The sequence below is a fragment of the Aspergillus tubingensis genome, assembly GCF_013340325.1.
Source record: "Aspergillus tubingensis WU-2223L DNA, scaffold_12, whole genome shotgun sequence".
Classification (NCBI taxonomy): Eukaryota; Fungi; Ascomycota; class Eurotiomycetes; order Eurotiales; family Aspergillaceae; genus Aspergillus; species Aspergillus tubingensis.
Window position 1 is genome coordinate 204,371 of NW_023336286.1, and position 15,426 is coordinate 219,796.

At 49.3% G+C, this 15,426-nt stretch overlaps 5 protein-coding genes across 5 annotated transcripts; 3 read left to right on the plus strand and 2 right to left on the minus strand.

The window, feature by feature from the left end:
* Positions 1 to 2,936: 2,936 nt before the first annotated feature.
* Positions 2,937 to 3,977, minus strand: AtWU_10125 (uncharacterized protein; the record flags this gene model as incomplete). Its single annotated transcript, XM_035505230.1, has 3 exons — positions 2,937 to 3,354; positions 3,403 to 3,752; positions 3,822 to 3,977. 3 exons carry the CDS (start codon positions 3,975 to 3,977, stop codon positions 2,937 to 2,939), a joined length of 924 nt encoding a protein of 307 aa, XP_035361123.1.
* A 2,081-nt stretch (positions 3,978 to 6,058) lies between these two features.
* Positions 6,059 to 7,636, minus strand: AtWU_10126 (uncharacterized protein; the record flags this gene model as incomplete). The annotated part of the gene is made up of 1 exon (XM_035505231.1): positions 6,059 to 7,636. One exon carries the CDS (start codon positions 7,634 to 7,636, stop codon positions 6,059 to 6,061), a length of 1,578 nt encoding a protein of 525 aa, XP_035361124.1.
* A 2,268-nt stretch (positions 7,637 to 9,904) lies between these two features.
* Positions 9,905 to 10,895, plus strand: AtWU_10127 (O-methyltransferase; the record flags this gene model as incomplete). The annotated part of the gene is made up of 3 exons (XM_035505232.1): positions 9,905 to 9,961; positions 10,024 to 10,776; positions 10,854 to 10,895. The coding sequence occupies 3 exons, from the start codon at positions 9,905 to 9,907 to the stop codon at positions 10,893 to 10,895; spliced, it is 852 nt and encodes a 283-aa protein (XP_035361125.1).
* Positions 10,896 to 11,285: 390 nt separating this feature from the next.
* AtWU_10128 (putative NAD binding Rossmann fold oxidoreductase) lies at positions 11,286 to 12,616 on the plus strand (the record flags this gene model as incomplete). Its single annotated transcript, XM_035505233.1, has 5 exons — positions 11,286 to 11,568; positions 11,635 to 11,730; positions 11,792 to 12,195; positions 12,263 to 12,350; positions 12,405 to 12,616. 5 exons carry the CDS (start codon positions 11,286 to 11,288, stop codon positions 12,614 to 12,616), a joined length of 1,083 nt encoding a protein of 360 aa, XP_035361126.1.
* Positions 12,617 to 13,808: 1,192 nt separating this feature from the next.
* AtWU_10129 (HPP family protein) lies at positions 13,809 to 14,754 on the plus strand (the record flags this gene model as incomplete). The annotated part of the gene is made up of 2 exons (XM_035505234.1): positions 13,809 to 14,111; positions 14,176 to 14,754. 2 exons carry the CDS (start codon positions 13,809 to 13,811, stop codon positions 14,752 to 14,754), a joined length of 882 nt encoding a protein of 293 aa, XP_035361127.1.
* Between the last annotated feature and the right edge of the window lie 672 nt (positions 14,755 to 15,426).

Consider the following 15,426-nt stretch of genomic DNA (forward strand, 5'->3'; position numbering starts at 1 on the left):
CACGTTTATAACCGAACGTAAACCGAGAGAGTCAAAAACAGTCAGAACATTTAGTACGACAGAGTAGATAGTCTCAAGATCACCATACCCCCCTTTACGAGGAACAATGCTCACCTTCTAGTCCCCGAAGCAGTTTAGCAATGCCATGTACTCACTTTATGGCTATAATAGACAACACACTGTCATACTACTTCTCTTTGATCATGAAAGCCATTCTGTTCACAAGATATCTTCATGAAAGATCTATTCAATATTCGCAGATAAACAATTTCTTGAAACGAGCGCACACCCACAAGCTATTCCATCAAGCCGGAATAATCGACCAGCCCTCAGCAGTAAAGATCAATTCCTCTTTCACACGCATCATTTCCGGATCCACATACACCTTCACCTTCATATCCGTTGACCTAGATGAAAAACACAGAATATTACATATACTTCATGTGTACTTTCCGACTAGGACTCACCGTTGGAAGTTTATTACATCTGCTGTACATTAGCAAGGTCCATACACATGAGAATAATCTTTAAAAAAAGATTATTTATCTTACTCGTCGGTACTGAGACTTGCTCATGAAAAAAGGCATACAGTAATTTATAATAAAGAATTTAACTTCTATGTAGAATCAGGATGTTTTCCCCCTCCAGATATCCTCCCGTAGATATTCTTTATCAATGAACAGAAAGATTAGTATACTATCATAGTTATTATAGATAATATCTGCTGTTTTATAGCTATGCTATACTATCATATCTGCATACTCAGAGAGGATGGTAATATATTTACAGATTATACTTTACCAGTTATTATAAGTAAAAACAGATAAAAATAGATTAATACATGAAAGAAGTTCAAAGACCTATTAATTTTAGTATATATATACTGTAGTTATAGAGACCTCGAGACTTATAAATAATTCTCCTCAGTTCTAGCGTCCTATTTCATGCCTAGGGTGTTGAACCAATAAGACTAGCGAAAGGCTATCAAAGGATCATGTTTCTGAGACATAGTCACGCACCACCTCAAATAGGACCATTGGCAACCCGTATCACTTCTGAGACGATGGTATCATCCCAGTCAGAAAGAAGATCTTCTTTATCTTTTGCTTTTTCCGCTTCGGTTTTCCCATTTTTCAGATTGAAATCCCTCACGTCGGATTTGTTCTTGGTAGGTGTTATTGATAAATCCTTCTTGTAATCTTCCCATCTGCGCGATCTGCCCCTCATAAAATGCATGGTTTCTGGCCTTGACGATGGGAACGTATCATTAAGACTAGATGCAGGGCTGCCATTACCGAGAGATATGGACGGCGTAGGGCTAGGCGACCGAGATGGTGTACACACTATTCTCGGTTTTTTTGGGACTTGCCCGGAAGTCGAAAATAGTGAACGTTTCTTTGCCTGGGCTGAGAATGTGATTTGGCTCGGTTCGTTCCCTCTACTGGCCCTGTCTATGGCAGGATGTACTTTTCTTGAACTGGTAACTGGCGTGAGGATCCCATATTGTCGGATATCTGACGTTCTTCTGGGTGTTGCAGGTTCTGAAGACGAAGAGAGTAGAAGCTTTATCTGAGGGAGTTCCTCGTCCCAGATGAAAATCCGGCACCAGTCTGCGCTTTTCCTCCCTCGTCTGCATGCCAAATCTTCGATATATTAGTTATTTCAGCTTAATTAATGGGAGGTAGGCTAACACTTCTTCCCAAAATATGGGCTTTTCTTGTCACTCACTGTCGATTTGTACATCTTGAATCCGTACTTGCAAAGAAAATCTCCATCGCCATAGATGCTTGCTCCTTTATAGTTAGACTGAAGAGCAGAAGACATGTTGGAATTTCACTTCACTATTCGATTTGATCTGTATGATTTGAGAAGATTTAGAGCAACTTTACTTGGCAATTGGCGTGGAATTGTGTTGTGGGCCTCAACCATAAGCCTCAGCGGAAGGCAGGGCATCATTAGCACTGTACATTTCTAACGTCTACTGTACCACACAAGCTATGTCACTGCGGCAGTGGATGAAAGGAGCTTTCGGTTGCGGCCTGCTAGGCTGTCATCACAGGGGTCGGTGATCGCACCATTCTTGTACTGTATGGTAATTTGTCACAAGGTCCACTAAATAGTACTGGCAATAGTTCCATACTGCGCACCAGTATATCAATCCAAAATATCAGAACAGCTATAAACCGTCGCTTCAAGCACAGGGATGCTCCTACACAGTAGACTTCTATCTACGTAGTATGTAGGCACTTGATATCTGCCCTTCTAGGAAAAGCGTCGGTTGGGAATCCACAGCAACCAAACACCAGCCAATCAAGGTAAACTAAAAGCAAGCAAGTTAAATGCAGTCCATTGTAGGAGATGTGGATCTATGGGAGGTTGGATTTCAGATGGTTTATGGCTTGTAGGGTTTAATAATTATGGATGTTTGAGGTGTTGTGAGGGGGTGGGGTACCTGTAGACAAAGAAGTGTGTCATGTGCGGAGGTTAATTCTCTGCCCAGGCATAGTAGTGAATGACAGTTGCAGGTATAGACATCAAAGTATCGACGATGTCAAGATTCAAATATTTAAGTCATCCAGCAGTAGAGGTGGGAAAAAGCAAGTCTGCATGGATTTTAGACCCTGCTTAGGCAATTATAGGGGAGAATTGGGTAGCCATATACATTTACACTTAACGCTATCTATGTCATAGTCCAACAGTGTCATCCAGATCATCAATAACCATGCAGACATAAGGTCCGATGCGAAAACGTAAGGGACTTGTCCCGTCCAATCACAACATACAGTCATCACCAGTGGAAGCAGCAGACAGGAATGGGCAGTTGAAACTTCACGCAAAAAGTCAATCAAAAAGATAATACAGTACGAGTGCGCCCACAAACACCGCTCCATGGTCATTTCGAAGAGATAAACGCAGAAAACCGCCGCTAGCCACGCTCAGCGTCCATAGCCGCTAACACTGGATCCGAATTCGGACGCTCCTCCGTAATGTTGGCCGTGTGCACCGCCATAGCTGGTGTTGTAGTCGTGGAGCACGCTTCCACTAGAGACCGTCGGGTCGTATGTGCCCGACAGCGCCGAGCGTGCTGCATGCGAGTTTCCAAACTCGTCCACCTCGCTCTGCTGCAGCAGAGCGTAGTCCTCGTCTCGGTCGCCACGGACAGAAGAACCGATACCAGCACGGGAGCGGAAGTCGTCTTCTTCCTCCTCGAAATCATGGGCAGGGTTCGAGGAAAAGGCGGCCTTTGTCTGCGCGGCAAAGGTGGGATCGGAGACGGCGTCGGGCAAGGTTCCGGTGCGGCGGAAATGCGAGACATTGCGGAAGGACATGAAGGCAGTGACGCAGAAGAGCAGGCTATTATATTATTAGCAGATATATTAGGGAAGCCATGGGTGTACTCACAAGACAACAACGCCCAGAATCACAGTAGCTGTGCTGACCTTGCATTTACTTGCGCTTCCGTAGGCCCAGTTATCGCATCCGCTTTTGCTGCTGCTGCTGCTAGTATCCCTTCTGCTCGACGAACTCGAGCTACTGCTGCTGGAGCTGGAGCTAGAGTCGGAACTAGAGTCCGAACTTCCCTTACTCTTACCCTCCGCCACATAGCTAGCCACACAAACCCAGGCAGAGAACCACAGAATGGCGTACAGGCAGTCGACGGTTGCGAAGGCATAAACGTTTCCGAAGCGGCGTGCGCGCGGCCACATGGGCACGGCCACGAGGTAGATCAGACCGGGAATACTGAACCAGCACTAGAATGATTGAGGATCAGTACATGTCAACAGGCGACAAGTGTGGGGATTCCAATAATCGCAACGTACCAAAGCAAAGTACCAGGCGGAACGCCCATCAATACCGCCTCCCTTTGTGAAAACAGCGATGGTTAGGGCCCACGCCAGGAAGATGATGAACCCCTGGAACCCATGGATGAGGTTTTTCGTCCTCCCGGGGTTGAAAGAAGGCCGTGCGATTCTCATTGTGGGAGGAGGAAGAGGAGAGAGACGGAAGACGGGGAGCGGTGCCTGACGACAAAGGGCGCTTCCTTGTACGGAAGCGAAAGGGAGGATAGAGCGATCGGACGTTTATGTGAGGAATCAAATCGAAAATACTTTTGATGCGCTGTATGTCGAGGCAGACGTCTCAAAAGGCGTTGTGGAGGGGCGTGAGATGGGGTGGAATGGATTGTTTATGCCGATAGCGATCGAAAAACCCAAGACCAGGTGAACGGGGCAACCCGATCAATGCCGCGCGGACGCTAAAGTGGGCGGTTTCAAATGGTAGCGTTGGCGAACCCGCAGCGCAACAACAATATCAGCAGCGAAATGAGTTTCAGTCAATCACGTTATTTGAACGAGGAGAGATTGAGAGAGATGAAAGAGTAAGGGGCAGAAAAGTTGACAGATGAATGTGAATGAGATGAGATGATTGTGGCTGAAGCGAATTGCGCAGCATCTCTTCAGCTTCAGTCTTTGGTACGGTACCGTAACTTGCGATGCCGATCTTACCGCTTGACTAATTATAGCCTAGGCAGATGTGGCCGCCAGAAATAGCAGCACCTGACATACACTTCTCCATACACTTACTATCTATATTGACATTCACCATGTTGGGCTCACAGCTCCCGGCTTCTACGGAATACCGTTGTCTGGTCGACATCCCAACATGAGTTGAGGATGAAGCTCGGTTGCTTACATTCCTCGTTGGTACCGTACCTGTTCCGAAGGCCCTCCATATAAAGTTTCTGGTCGACCAATCGGAAATCCTGCGGGGAGCCTTCCAAGGCTGACGAATGCCAGTCAACCAGCTCACCTGGAGGTCATGGGAGCAGTTCAGGCAGCTGTATTAGGAGATAGAAGAGGATATAATGTGCTGGCATGGCACTTACTCTACAATATCGTTTCTGCGAATATCACGATTAGTATTCGTCTGGCCCAAATCTGTTGGCAAACAGTGGCAGACGAAAGATCTATAATAGAACAGTATAATCCAGATAGTATCAGTGATAACGCAGTCTGCTCAGATGAAGCATTCTGAGAAAATTAAGACGTATTCCAGGTGACTTAAAACTCTTAATAGAGACCGGGCCCTGATTTATGATACATATACTATACATATATATATATATATCTCGTCACTTCAGTCGAAGGAAGACCATCACATGTAAATAGTAAAGATCATATACCTAGTAGTCTCGCTATATTAGTCTTAATATAAGAAAGAGATCAGCCTAACTAGCCTTACATGGTCTTACATTCCTGCTACACTGATGTACAATGACGTACATGTATTACTAGACATATAGTCCATGTCTTCGTACACCACGTGCTTCCCGTTCAAAACCATAGAATCCCTAACTTGAAGTTATCTTACCTGCACATACTATCTACTATGTTCTATCCCTATTTAACAGCCTCCTTTACCAACATTTCCACTTACCAGACCACAGATAGTATCCTCAACTTGGACATGCCTATACTACTTAGTAGTACTACTACTATTCAACCCGAATAACCCCACAACCCACATAACGATGGCCCCTCAACAAACCCAAAACCCAATACAACAACCGAAACAAGCAAATCCAAATTGCTTTTTCATAACCAAATTCACTCAATTCATACATAGAAGCACAGCCAATCACATCATCTAGCGGCAGTACTAGCCGTTTTAAACTAGCGCTAAGAAATTGTTCTCATGGAAACAGCTCTAGATGTAGTCTAGACTGTTTGTAGTACGCGGGATATTGACTATCTATGCTGCAGATCTTGTAGATTATATTCTACTTCATACAATTGATTATACTTAGATATATTTCAACAAGTAAGAAGAGTCATAATATTCAAAATAGCAATAACAAAACAATATCCCAAGGCGCCACTTAATGCTCCTTTATATAACCAAGTAATCGTAACATCGTGTCCTGTCCTGTCCTGTCCTGTGGTTCCCGTCCTTCCGTCCGTCCGTCCATGCTGAGTGGAACAAAGGAAATAACCAACGAACAAAAAGTACTGATAATCGAAAGAAAGAGAATGAAAGGGTGAATCACTAAGGTATGCAATCACGCCCTCTTCACCCTCTTCGGTTTCACAATCATCTCCAGCTCCCTCAACGGCTGATAGACATGAGCATGCCACCACCAAGGCAGCGGATCCAGCTGGGAGAACTTCTGATTCTTCCAGAAGAACAGGAGCTTACTGCCCTCGTTAAGGGCACGATCGACCTGTTTTCCCAGCGATCCAAATACCTTCACATTGGCCTTCTTCGCAGAGCGAAACAGACTGAATCGTCGACGCGGAGGAGGCGTAGTAATATCGGGCTTTGAAGAAGCAGACGCAGACGCAGTCGCAGCATTCGCCGTGCCATTGGCCTCCCCCTCGGCGACACCATTTGTCTGCGGGGTCAATGCCTCCAGATACCCATCCACCAAGGACTTCAAATCATCCTCAAGGATGCGATACTTGACCGCCGACGCGCCATGCGAGCAGCTATCAATCAGTATCACATACCGCAGACAGTTGTCGCTCACCTCCTCATCCACCATCACCTTCAACCGCAGATGCCCTGTCAACCGGGCACCCATCTGGCTCGCAAACCGCTCTATCAGCGCCTGAATCGCCGTTGCGAGCCCGCGGTCCATCGGTGACTGGCCCCAGCCACCATCCCCATCCTCCTCAGCGGGGTAGATCTTAGTTGCCTTGACCTTCCCTGCAACGACCGCCATCTCGGCATAGAACCCTCCCAACCTGGTCTGTTGCTGCAACATCCACGGCCTCTCTCTGGAGATGCGAATCTCACTGACCTCGGAATAGGTCAGACTAAGAGTCCGTTTCGGCAGCATCACCTCGCGATCATCCGCCCTCCGCATATTCCACACTTTGGTCGGCGACCGATGCAGGATCTTATGTACCGCATCCCGAGACAACACCTCGTGTCTCTCCACAACAGGTAATCCCTTCTCGACCAGAAATGCCAGGAAGGCTTCCCGGTCCGTTGAGGATTGGGAGAGTATATCTACCATCCCCCGATCAAGAGTGACGCACTTACATCCCGTCCGTGCCTCAACCACGCCCTTCGCGACGGCATCTTCTTCCCCCTCTGTCTCCTCGCTGCACGGGATCCAGACGTCCACGTTCTCTTTCATCACCACATCTAGTATTTGCGCTGCGTACCCTTTCGTAGTACCGCCAGGGACACCAGTGGTAATGCGATAATACCCGCTCAGTACCCGGGACATACTCTCCCCGCACGCCACGCCCGACGGGTCATCCCCGCCCACCACTTCGGCCCCGATGACCCGATGGCCAGAGTAATACCATCCGCGCGCGATGGCCAGGCCATACGGAGTGTCGATACCAGTGACGAGGACAGTCCGCGGCTTGAATTGGCTGTCGCGGAGGGCGGCAGCGCGGCGACGGGCACCGGTTTTGTTGCTGTCTGTTAGGGAGAAAGGGAAGTAGCCTGCGGCGTAGGCAGCGAGGAGAATGGTGTTGTCAAGAGGGAGGAGAGCGAGGGAAATAGCGACGCGGAACAAGTGCACTAGGACTTGGAGTTGGAGGAGAGAGCAGCGGGGAGATTGCAGAGACCGGGATTTGGTTGTGAGGGCGCGGCGGAGGCGAAAAGGGTGACCGACTGTCATTTTGAAGTTATTTTTAATTGATTCTTTTTATTGTCTCCAGTGGGTATATGGATAGGTTTCGGGGATTAGTTTAATTAGTTAGAGGTAAAGTGGGGTTATTGTTGTATAGTATAGTATAACCCCGAAAGCACCAAAAAAGAAACCCAAAATGATAAAGAGAAATGAAAATGAAGATGGCCTCTGCGAAATACCCACGGGCGGAAATTCTCCCTATATTATGTACTCCGTAGTATGTGTCGCGCGAATGCAAATGTAATGTGCGTCTCTCTGTGTGTGTGGAATGCTGCAAGGCGACCACGTCAGCATAGGATACGCATTTGTGATGCGAGGCGGGTGGTGCTGGATAGATAGATAGGTAGATAGATAGTAGACTAGTAGACTAGTAGCTAGGAGAGAGATGTGTTGGGTTGCTGCTGATGCCGAGTGTCAAAGTAAGTGAGTGAGTGAGGTGGCTGGGACTGCCAGCTAGCTAACTAACTGACTAGCTAAACAGCTGTCCGTCTATCTTATGGTTTCCACATCGCAAAGTGGGGGATGCGGACGGAGCCTATTGGAAAGAAAAAGCAATATGCGGATTTCAGTTTTTTTTTGCCTCGGGCTGGGCTGGTTGGTGTCTGAGACTTGCATGCGATTGTAGGGTTGCAGTGCAAGTAGGAATTGATTGGATGGGTGCGGCCGAGGTTAGGTAGGGTAGCTGCTTGGCTACGGTTGCGGCATTCCTTGCCTTGCTACGGAGAGTAGCTAGCCCTGCCATGTAAGTTGTCCAGTACGCAGTAGGTAGATAAGAATCGGTAGATGGATACCCAATTTAATGCTGGGCGGGATGTGCTTGTGTGGTGCATGCAGCTGCTCATTGGGTTTCAGTTTCGGTTTCGTTTCATGTTATGCCATTGTGAGGAAGAGTTGCATTATTGGTTCGTTGAGGTCATTGTATGTGTCATGCATGCAGATAAAAGTAAGCAGTTGAGAAATGCACTAGATCTCGTGAGGTACTCAGAATAGATAGAATAATTAGGTAGTCGCTAGCTGAAGTGCAGATCTACAGGTAACTAGCTAGCTAGCTACTAACTACCGCGTCTTCGGTTACTACTACTACTGCCGGGAAAGTGTTCCTTGGTTCTCACCAAATCCCGGGACACCATTTAGTGGATCAGGGAACATGTAGCCAGATGCATCAAAAGCAGAAGTAAAGCAGCTGAATGCCGCTCGCAACATACCTAATGCAGTAACTGCACAGTGACATTTCCGATCGTCCGTCGGAGATTCCATGGCCGGCGGCGGATGCGGACGAAGGGATAGATCCGGTACGGAGCTCTTTCCAAGCACTTTACCATGGCATCTTCGTATACAAGGCGACTGCCCTATGAACAAGCCTCGAACCTATTCTATGGTGGAGCTTAGCTACTTGGAAAAAGTTAGATCGGCATCACACAGGTAGTATCAGCCTAGCAGGTTCAATGCGATCCGACCACAGTGGAGATGTAAACGTGGGTCGTGGCGTCTCTTGAATCGGGTCGGGTTTCAGATTCAGAGCGAGTGCATTAATACCATCACCCCTCAATAACGCCGCTCTATGGGATCATGCTCTTTTCAATGAGATTTAAGCTTCGAGGTTGAGCACGGGACTGAATTCATGCGGAACTGGGTCGTATCATATAAGTCTCGACCAAGGGTACGCCCTCCACGTTTGCATTGTTGAAAGGGTACTTGCATTGTCTCCCTGTTCCTATTCTGCGCCCCCCACACACCACACATGACCCGCGCCCATATGGACCTTTTGGCCTTGCCATCGGAGTCACCGAGATGAGGAGACACATCCCGACGCAGAGTTGCTTTTCTCGATAAGCCAGATGAGGGGTGAAACCTTATCAGATGGCAGCTAAGTATCCTGTGACGAATTAACGCGGGAACCGAGACCACACCTGCCTGGACCGATGTGGTAACCATCTCCGACTGCCCGGAATATGCGATGTCGTGCACTCTTGCGTCCGCCACAAGGGATGGAATAGCTTCGCTTATTTGCTCCTATCATTCCATGGAAATCATGATGCGATCATCATGGGTGTGGCCCACAGCCGGATGGCGACATATCGGCATTATCAGCTACAAAGGTCCAAGTCGGTGCCGAGTCGACTAGTCCGCGCGTCTTTCGGCGCTCTTAAGTATCCTGCTGTCCCTCGAACGTGGCTTCGATGTCCACGCTCTCCATTTACTATCCCTAGATCTTACCAGCCTCCTTCTCCTTTCACGCAGCGCCTGTTATCGATCATGGGTGATAGTGCTACCCCCGAAGCCCCTTCTAACCCTCCTCCTGTGGAACGTTCGGTAAGCTTGCGCCGTAACCCCGATACGGTGGGTTTATACCCTGACAAATGACTGCTTGACAGCGTGAGGAAGGTCGAGAGCTGAAGTTGCTTCACTTCATCTACGACCAACCGAACCGTGATGAGATCCAGGGCAACCCTGCCAAGGTCCTGGATCTGATCGAAGAGTTTGGTAAAACGTACCACTTCATGAACATCGGTCGGGCCAAGGGCAAATTCATCATCGACATCATCGAGGAAAAGAAGCCCGAAGTGATGATCGAGCTTGGTGGCTATGTTGGCTATTCGGCCATTCTGTTCGGAGATGCCGTGCGTCGGGCTGGCGGACGGCACTATTACAGTCTAGAGTTGAATCCCGAGTTTGCAGCCATTGCGAACATGCTGCTTGAGCTGGCGGGCCTGCGCGACTTCGTTACGATTCTCGTTGGTCGGAGCGATTTGTCCCTTGACAAACTTTTCTCGAGTGGCGATGTCAAACAGGTTGAAGTGATGCTTATTGATCACTATAAGCCTGCGTATACCGCCGATCTGAAGCTCTGCGAGCAGCTCGGCAAGATCGTGCCCGGGGTTTCAGTAGTGGTGGCGGACAACGTGCTCTACCCCGGCAACCCGCCGTATTTGGAGTACGTCCGCAGCACGGTGGAGCAGAAGCGTGAAGCGGCCAAAAAGGGACCGGTCCAGACATATGACACGACCAGCCTGCCACAGCGATCAGTCGGGTCATTCATGCCTGCGGATGCAACTCCCAGCTTTGAACTGACCGGAAACCCGAATCTGGTGTATGAGAGCAAATTGGTCAAACCCGAGACCACACGAGTGAGTTTCACCCGTATTTCCGGGGGACTGAATGAGGGGTGAGGGGGGGACATTTCACTAACATGCGAAATCTGTAGGACGCGATCGAGGTGAGCCGATGTGTGGGGATCCAAGAATGAAAGGGTCCCAAGGATAGAAGTTGAGAGAATTATTTCTTGATGGCTACCTGCAAAGGCTGGACCGAGTGGCCTCAGCAGCATCGGCGAGAGCGCAGAATGAATTCCGAGTATTGAAAGTGACGCATTGAGACATCGGCTTTTGCCGCGTGCCCCGCCCGACCCAAAGGTTGCCGTCGCCAGGACCTTCCCCCGCGCCAGCAGTCATGAATGGCCACTTCGTTGCCATGGGGGGAAAATAAGGCGGGTTTGCTCCATTTGTAATCCTTAGACGAATATCCATAGCGTATATAAGCAGAGAATTCCCTCCGTTTCCCCATTGTCCATTGTTCACTGTCCTCCCTATCCTCTTCAAGATATACCCTCATCCCATCGCAAGTAACACCACCCATCATGGCTTCAAAGACCTGGAACGTCGGAATTGTGGGTTATGGCTTCAGTGCCAAGACCTTCCACATTCCCTTCATTCAGGAAGTCCCTCAATTCAAGATCACCGCTGTTGTGCAGCGCACCCCCAAGCCCGATGACGATGCCGAGAAGGACCACCCCGGAATCAAGTCCTACAGGACCACCGAGGAGATGGTCAAGGATGAAGGTGTCCAGGTGGTGGTCATCACCACCGCTCCCGATTCGCATTACGCCTTGGCCAAGCTGGCCCTCGAAAATGGAAAGCACGGTAAGCTTCCAGACAGCCACTTGTAGTAGTTAATTCCGTATGAGTGCTGACATTTTCTTGCGACAGTTGTCTGCGAGAAGCCCTTCACCCCCACCACTCAGGAAGCCGACGAGCTGGTTGCTCTGGCCAAGAAGCAGAACAAGCTCCTGGCCGTGTACCAAAGTACGTTCCTTTACCCAGTCGCCAGGTCGGAAAAACATAGTCTGATAATAATATTTGGTAGATCGCCGGTGGGATGCCGATTTCGTGACTCTGTCGAAGCTCGTGAAGAATGGCTCTCTTGGCCGTGTGGTGGAATTCGAGACTCACTTCGACCGCCATCGTCCCCAGGAGCCCTCCCCCGATGTTTCTAAGTGGAAGAACAAGGTCATCCCCGGTGGTAGCGCCATTTATGACCTGGGCGCCCACCTCTTGGACCAGGCCGTGCACCTGCTTGGCAAGCCGGAGCGCGTGACTGGATTCATTGGTTCCCAGCGCGAGGTCAACACTTCTGGTTTTGAGGACTCTTTCACTGTTCTGCTCCACTACCCCAAGGGTGTGCTTGTCACGGCCAAGGCTGGTGTCGTCAGCCCGGAAGAGGAGCAACTCCGCTTCTGGGTTCGTGGTGAGAAGGGTAGTTTCAAGAAGGTGAGACAACGGTCTTCCACTCTAGGTGTCGATGGGTAGCAGAATACTGATGTGTACACGTCGATAGTTCCATCTCGATGTCCAGGAAGAGCAGCTCAAGTCTGGTGTGAAGCCAGGTGACAGCGGATATGGTCGCGAGCCTTCTGAGAGATACGGTAAGCTAAAGATTAATCCCTTTGATACCAGGCAGCATGCTGACAGTCCGCTAGGTACTCTCACAACTATCCAGGATGGTAAGCCTGTGAAGGAAGTCATGCCCACCGTAGAGCCCCCGACCTGGACGGAATACTACCGGAAGCTGGCGCGGGCTCTTGGTGGAGAGGGTGATCTCCCAGCCAGCGGAGCCGAGGCTCGTGAAGTGATCCGGCTGATTGAATTGGCTCAGGAGAGCTCGAAGCAGGGAAAGACCCTGGATGTATAAATTTTGCATAAATAGTGTGCCTCTCACGGGTCATGATTTAATGATGGATAGAATTGATTTTGTATTGTACAAGTGACAGTGTGAAGCCTTCAACTAGTGATTCTCTTAGGAGGAGTAGATGCCGCAGTGATCCTCAACGTTACTAAATATTACTCCGTAGCGTGCTCCACTTGCTGCAGGCGAGTTTTCGATTATTGTACGGAGGAACTACTCCAAGTATAGACATCCCTATACAGTCTGGTCTCAACAGTGTCTCCAATTCCCCCTCATTTCCCCTCACGAAGGGTTTTGCGAGGAAAGGCGCGAGGGTTCGCCGGCGCCATGTTTTTGGGGACCCCAGATTGATCGACAATTACTCAAGTCTGGGCGGGAATGAGGTATGTTACGCGGTCTGAAATCCCGATACCACTACGAGCTTATGAAACATGGGTGATTTGAGGGAAAAGACAACCAGACTCGGGTAACAGTCGGCGTAATATTACAGACAAGTGACCTCATCGTCAGCTGCCCCGACGCTAAACTGAAACCGGAGTTTCCATTACCCAACACGAATATCATGAGTGGCAGAAAGATCCCTTGGACCAGCCAGCAAAAGGGCCTCTGTCCCTCTCTTTCCAGGGCATCAATGACCATCTCCAACTCAGCACTGCATTCTCGCCCTCTGACTACCCGCTTCCGCGGAGATCCTCATGGTTACAATGTAGGAGACCTCGTTTTGCGTGCCGACTTTTCCAGCTCTCCTCAGGGCTGATCGGATGGCCCCATTCTAGTATTTTAATCTCGAGGAACCCCATAATGGCCTTGTCCACTCGCTCTTCGTCTGTTTCAAACCTCCAATGGGATTCCTCGGTTTATATTTAGCTTCTCTGTCACCTCCTGTCAATCCACGTAGTCCAAGGTAGGTTTTTGTCTTCGCGGCCCCCCCTGACATGGACCCGTCGGGACTCCATTTAATCAAACTGATGCCTGGTCGCTTGATGGGTGTCAGTGCATGGCCATAGGCCAAATTTTGCGTCTGTCATTTCTCCTCGAATGTGTGTGCTTGGCTGCCTCTTCATTCGTGGTGTTTTCCATCTTCAATGGCCTGCTTTTCCATGTTTTGACGGCTGTATCTGACTTTATATACATTAGGGTGGCGAGCCGTGTTGCGTGCTTTAAGACTGTCCGGGCTGGTTACCGGCAGTGCTGAAGGATGAGTGCGCAGAAATCTCAGTCGGCGTCTATGCTCCAGCGCATCGACTTCTCTCGACTACATGTGGACATCGATGCCTTTCTCAACCCATATCTGCCGCCTCCACCATGGCGCCATCTGCCCCAGCCGATCTCTCGGTTCTTCGGGTACAGGAAGACTCTCGCCCCGAAACCCCTGGGGAATCTTGTGATCGCCTTCTGGTCTATGATCGGGGTCTTCTGTGGTGTGCTCGTAGTAGCGGAGGTGTCTGAACATGTTCCATCATTCCAAGCTCACCATGCGCCAATCATTGTGGCCAGTTTTGTACGTCACTCTTGAGACCCCAGACTCCACCACTGCTTTTCAATATCGACTAACCACCTCACAGGGTGCTGCTGCTGTCTTGGAATTCTCCGCCATCGAATCGCCCTTTGCCCAACCACGAAATGCCGTCCTGAGTCAGATTATTGCTAGTTTCGTCGGCGTTGCCATAGGCAAGCTCTTCGCGCTGAACGAGAATGCCCACTCTATGCCGCAAGTCGGCGGTGCTCTGGCGTGTGCCATCACGACGGCCATAATGACGATCACAAACACGGTCCATCCCCCTGCCGGCGCCACCGCTCTTCTTGCCGTCACGCAATCCTACGAGGTGGGATGGTACTTAATCCCAATTATGCTGCTTGGCTGTGTGCTTATGCAGGCGGTGGCCTTGTTGATCAACAACATTCAACGTCGCTTCCCTATCTACTGGTGGACACCACAGTCTTTGGAACGACCCAAGCCCGACGACACCGAAAGCGCCCGGGAGGCCAAAGAGGGAAGTGTTGCGTCCGTTCAATCTCACGATACTTTTCCCGGCGTTCCGACCCATATTGTTATTGAAAAAGGGAGTGTCATGTTACCAGACAACATCACGGTTACGGAGCAGGAGATGGTAGTGTTGAAAAGAATTAGCGAACGATTATAGACATACATAATATTAGAGAGGTCGGAAGTTGCCTGGCTTGAAACCCAAAAGCCCAGGAGAAGGTTTCCGACCAATTATTAACAATAATTCATGTCGTGCAACACAGAATAAGAGACTAAGTTTGGATGTTTATAGATGAGGCTGAAAGTAGGTTGGCTGGATATGGCCAATTACTTAGTAGTACTATTAAGTATGCGCGACAGAGTCTCTAGCCAATTACGAATCGAGTCGAATACGGGGATTCACGATGGCTATTTTGTTGACTTCTTTACGACTTGCTGCTGGGCATAGTTTATATATAAGGCAACGGTGTCATGTAGTGGACTACTTCCGTTGCGTTGGTTAATCCCGTATGTTGGAATGATTCATAGTTACTCATCTTCTATAACTAACTGATCTGGTGGAGTACTGCTGACCATTATCTTGGCCTGCCTTGGGCGCAAGGCTCTGAAGCACGTGACTGTGGATGCCCAATGCGGCAAGCGTGCGCCACGTCCCGTGCAGTGACGTCGTGCAGCCAATCAGCGAGAGGCTCAGCCGCCCACTGAAGGAATTTTCGAGGCAAAAACAACCATCCATTCATCGATTCTTCGTTGTCGATTCTTCTGTTCCTACAACTTCAACGGGATTCTCCCTTGTGTATTGAGTCGGAGTAGTATATCTGCTCGTATA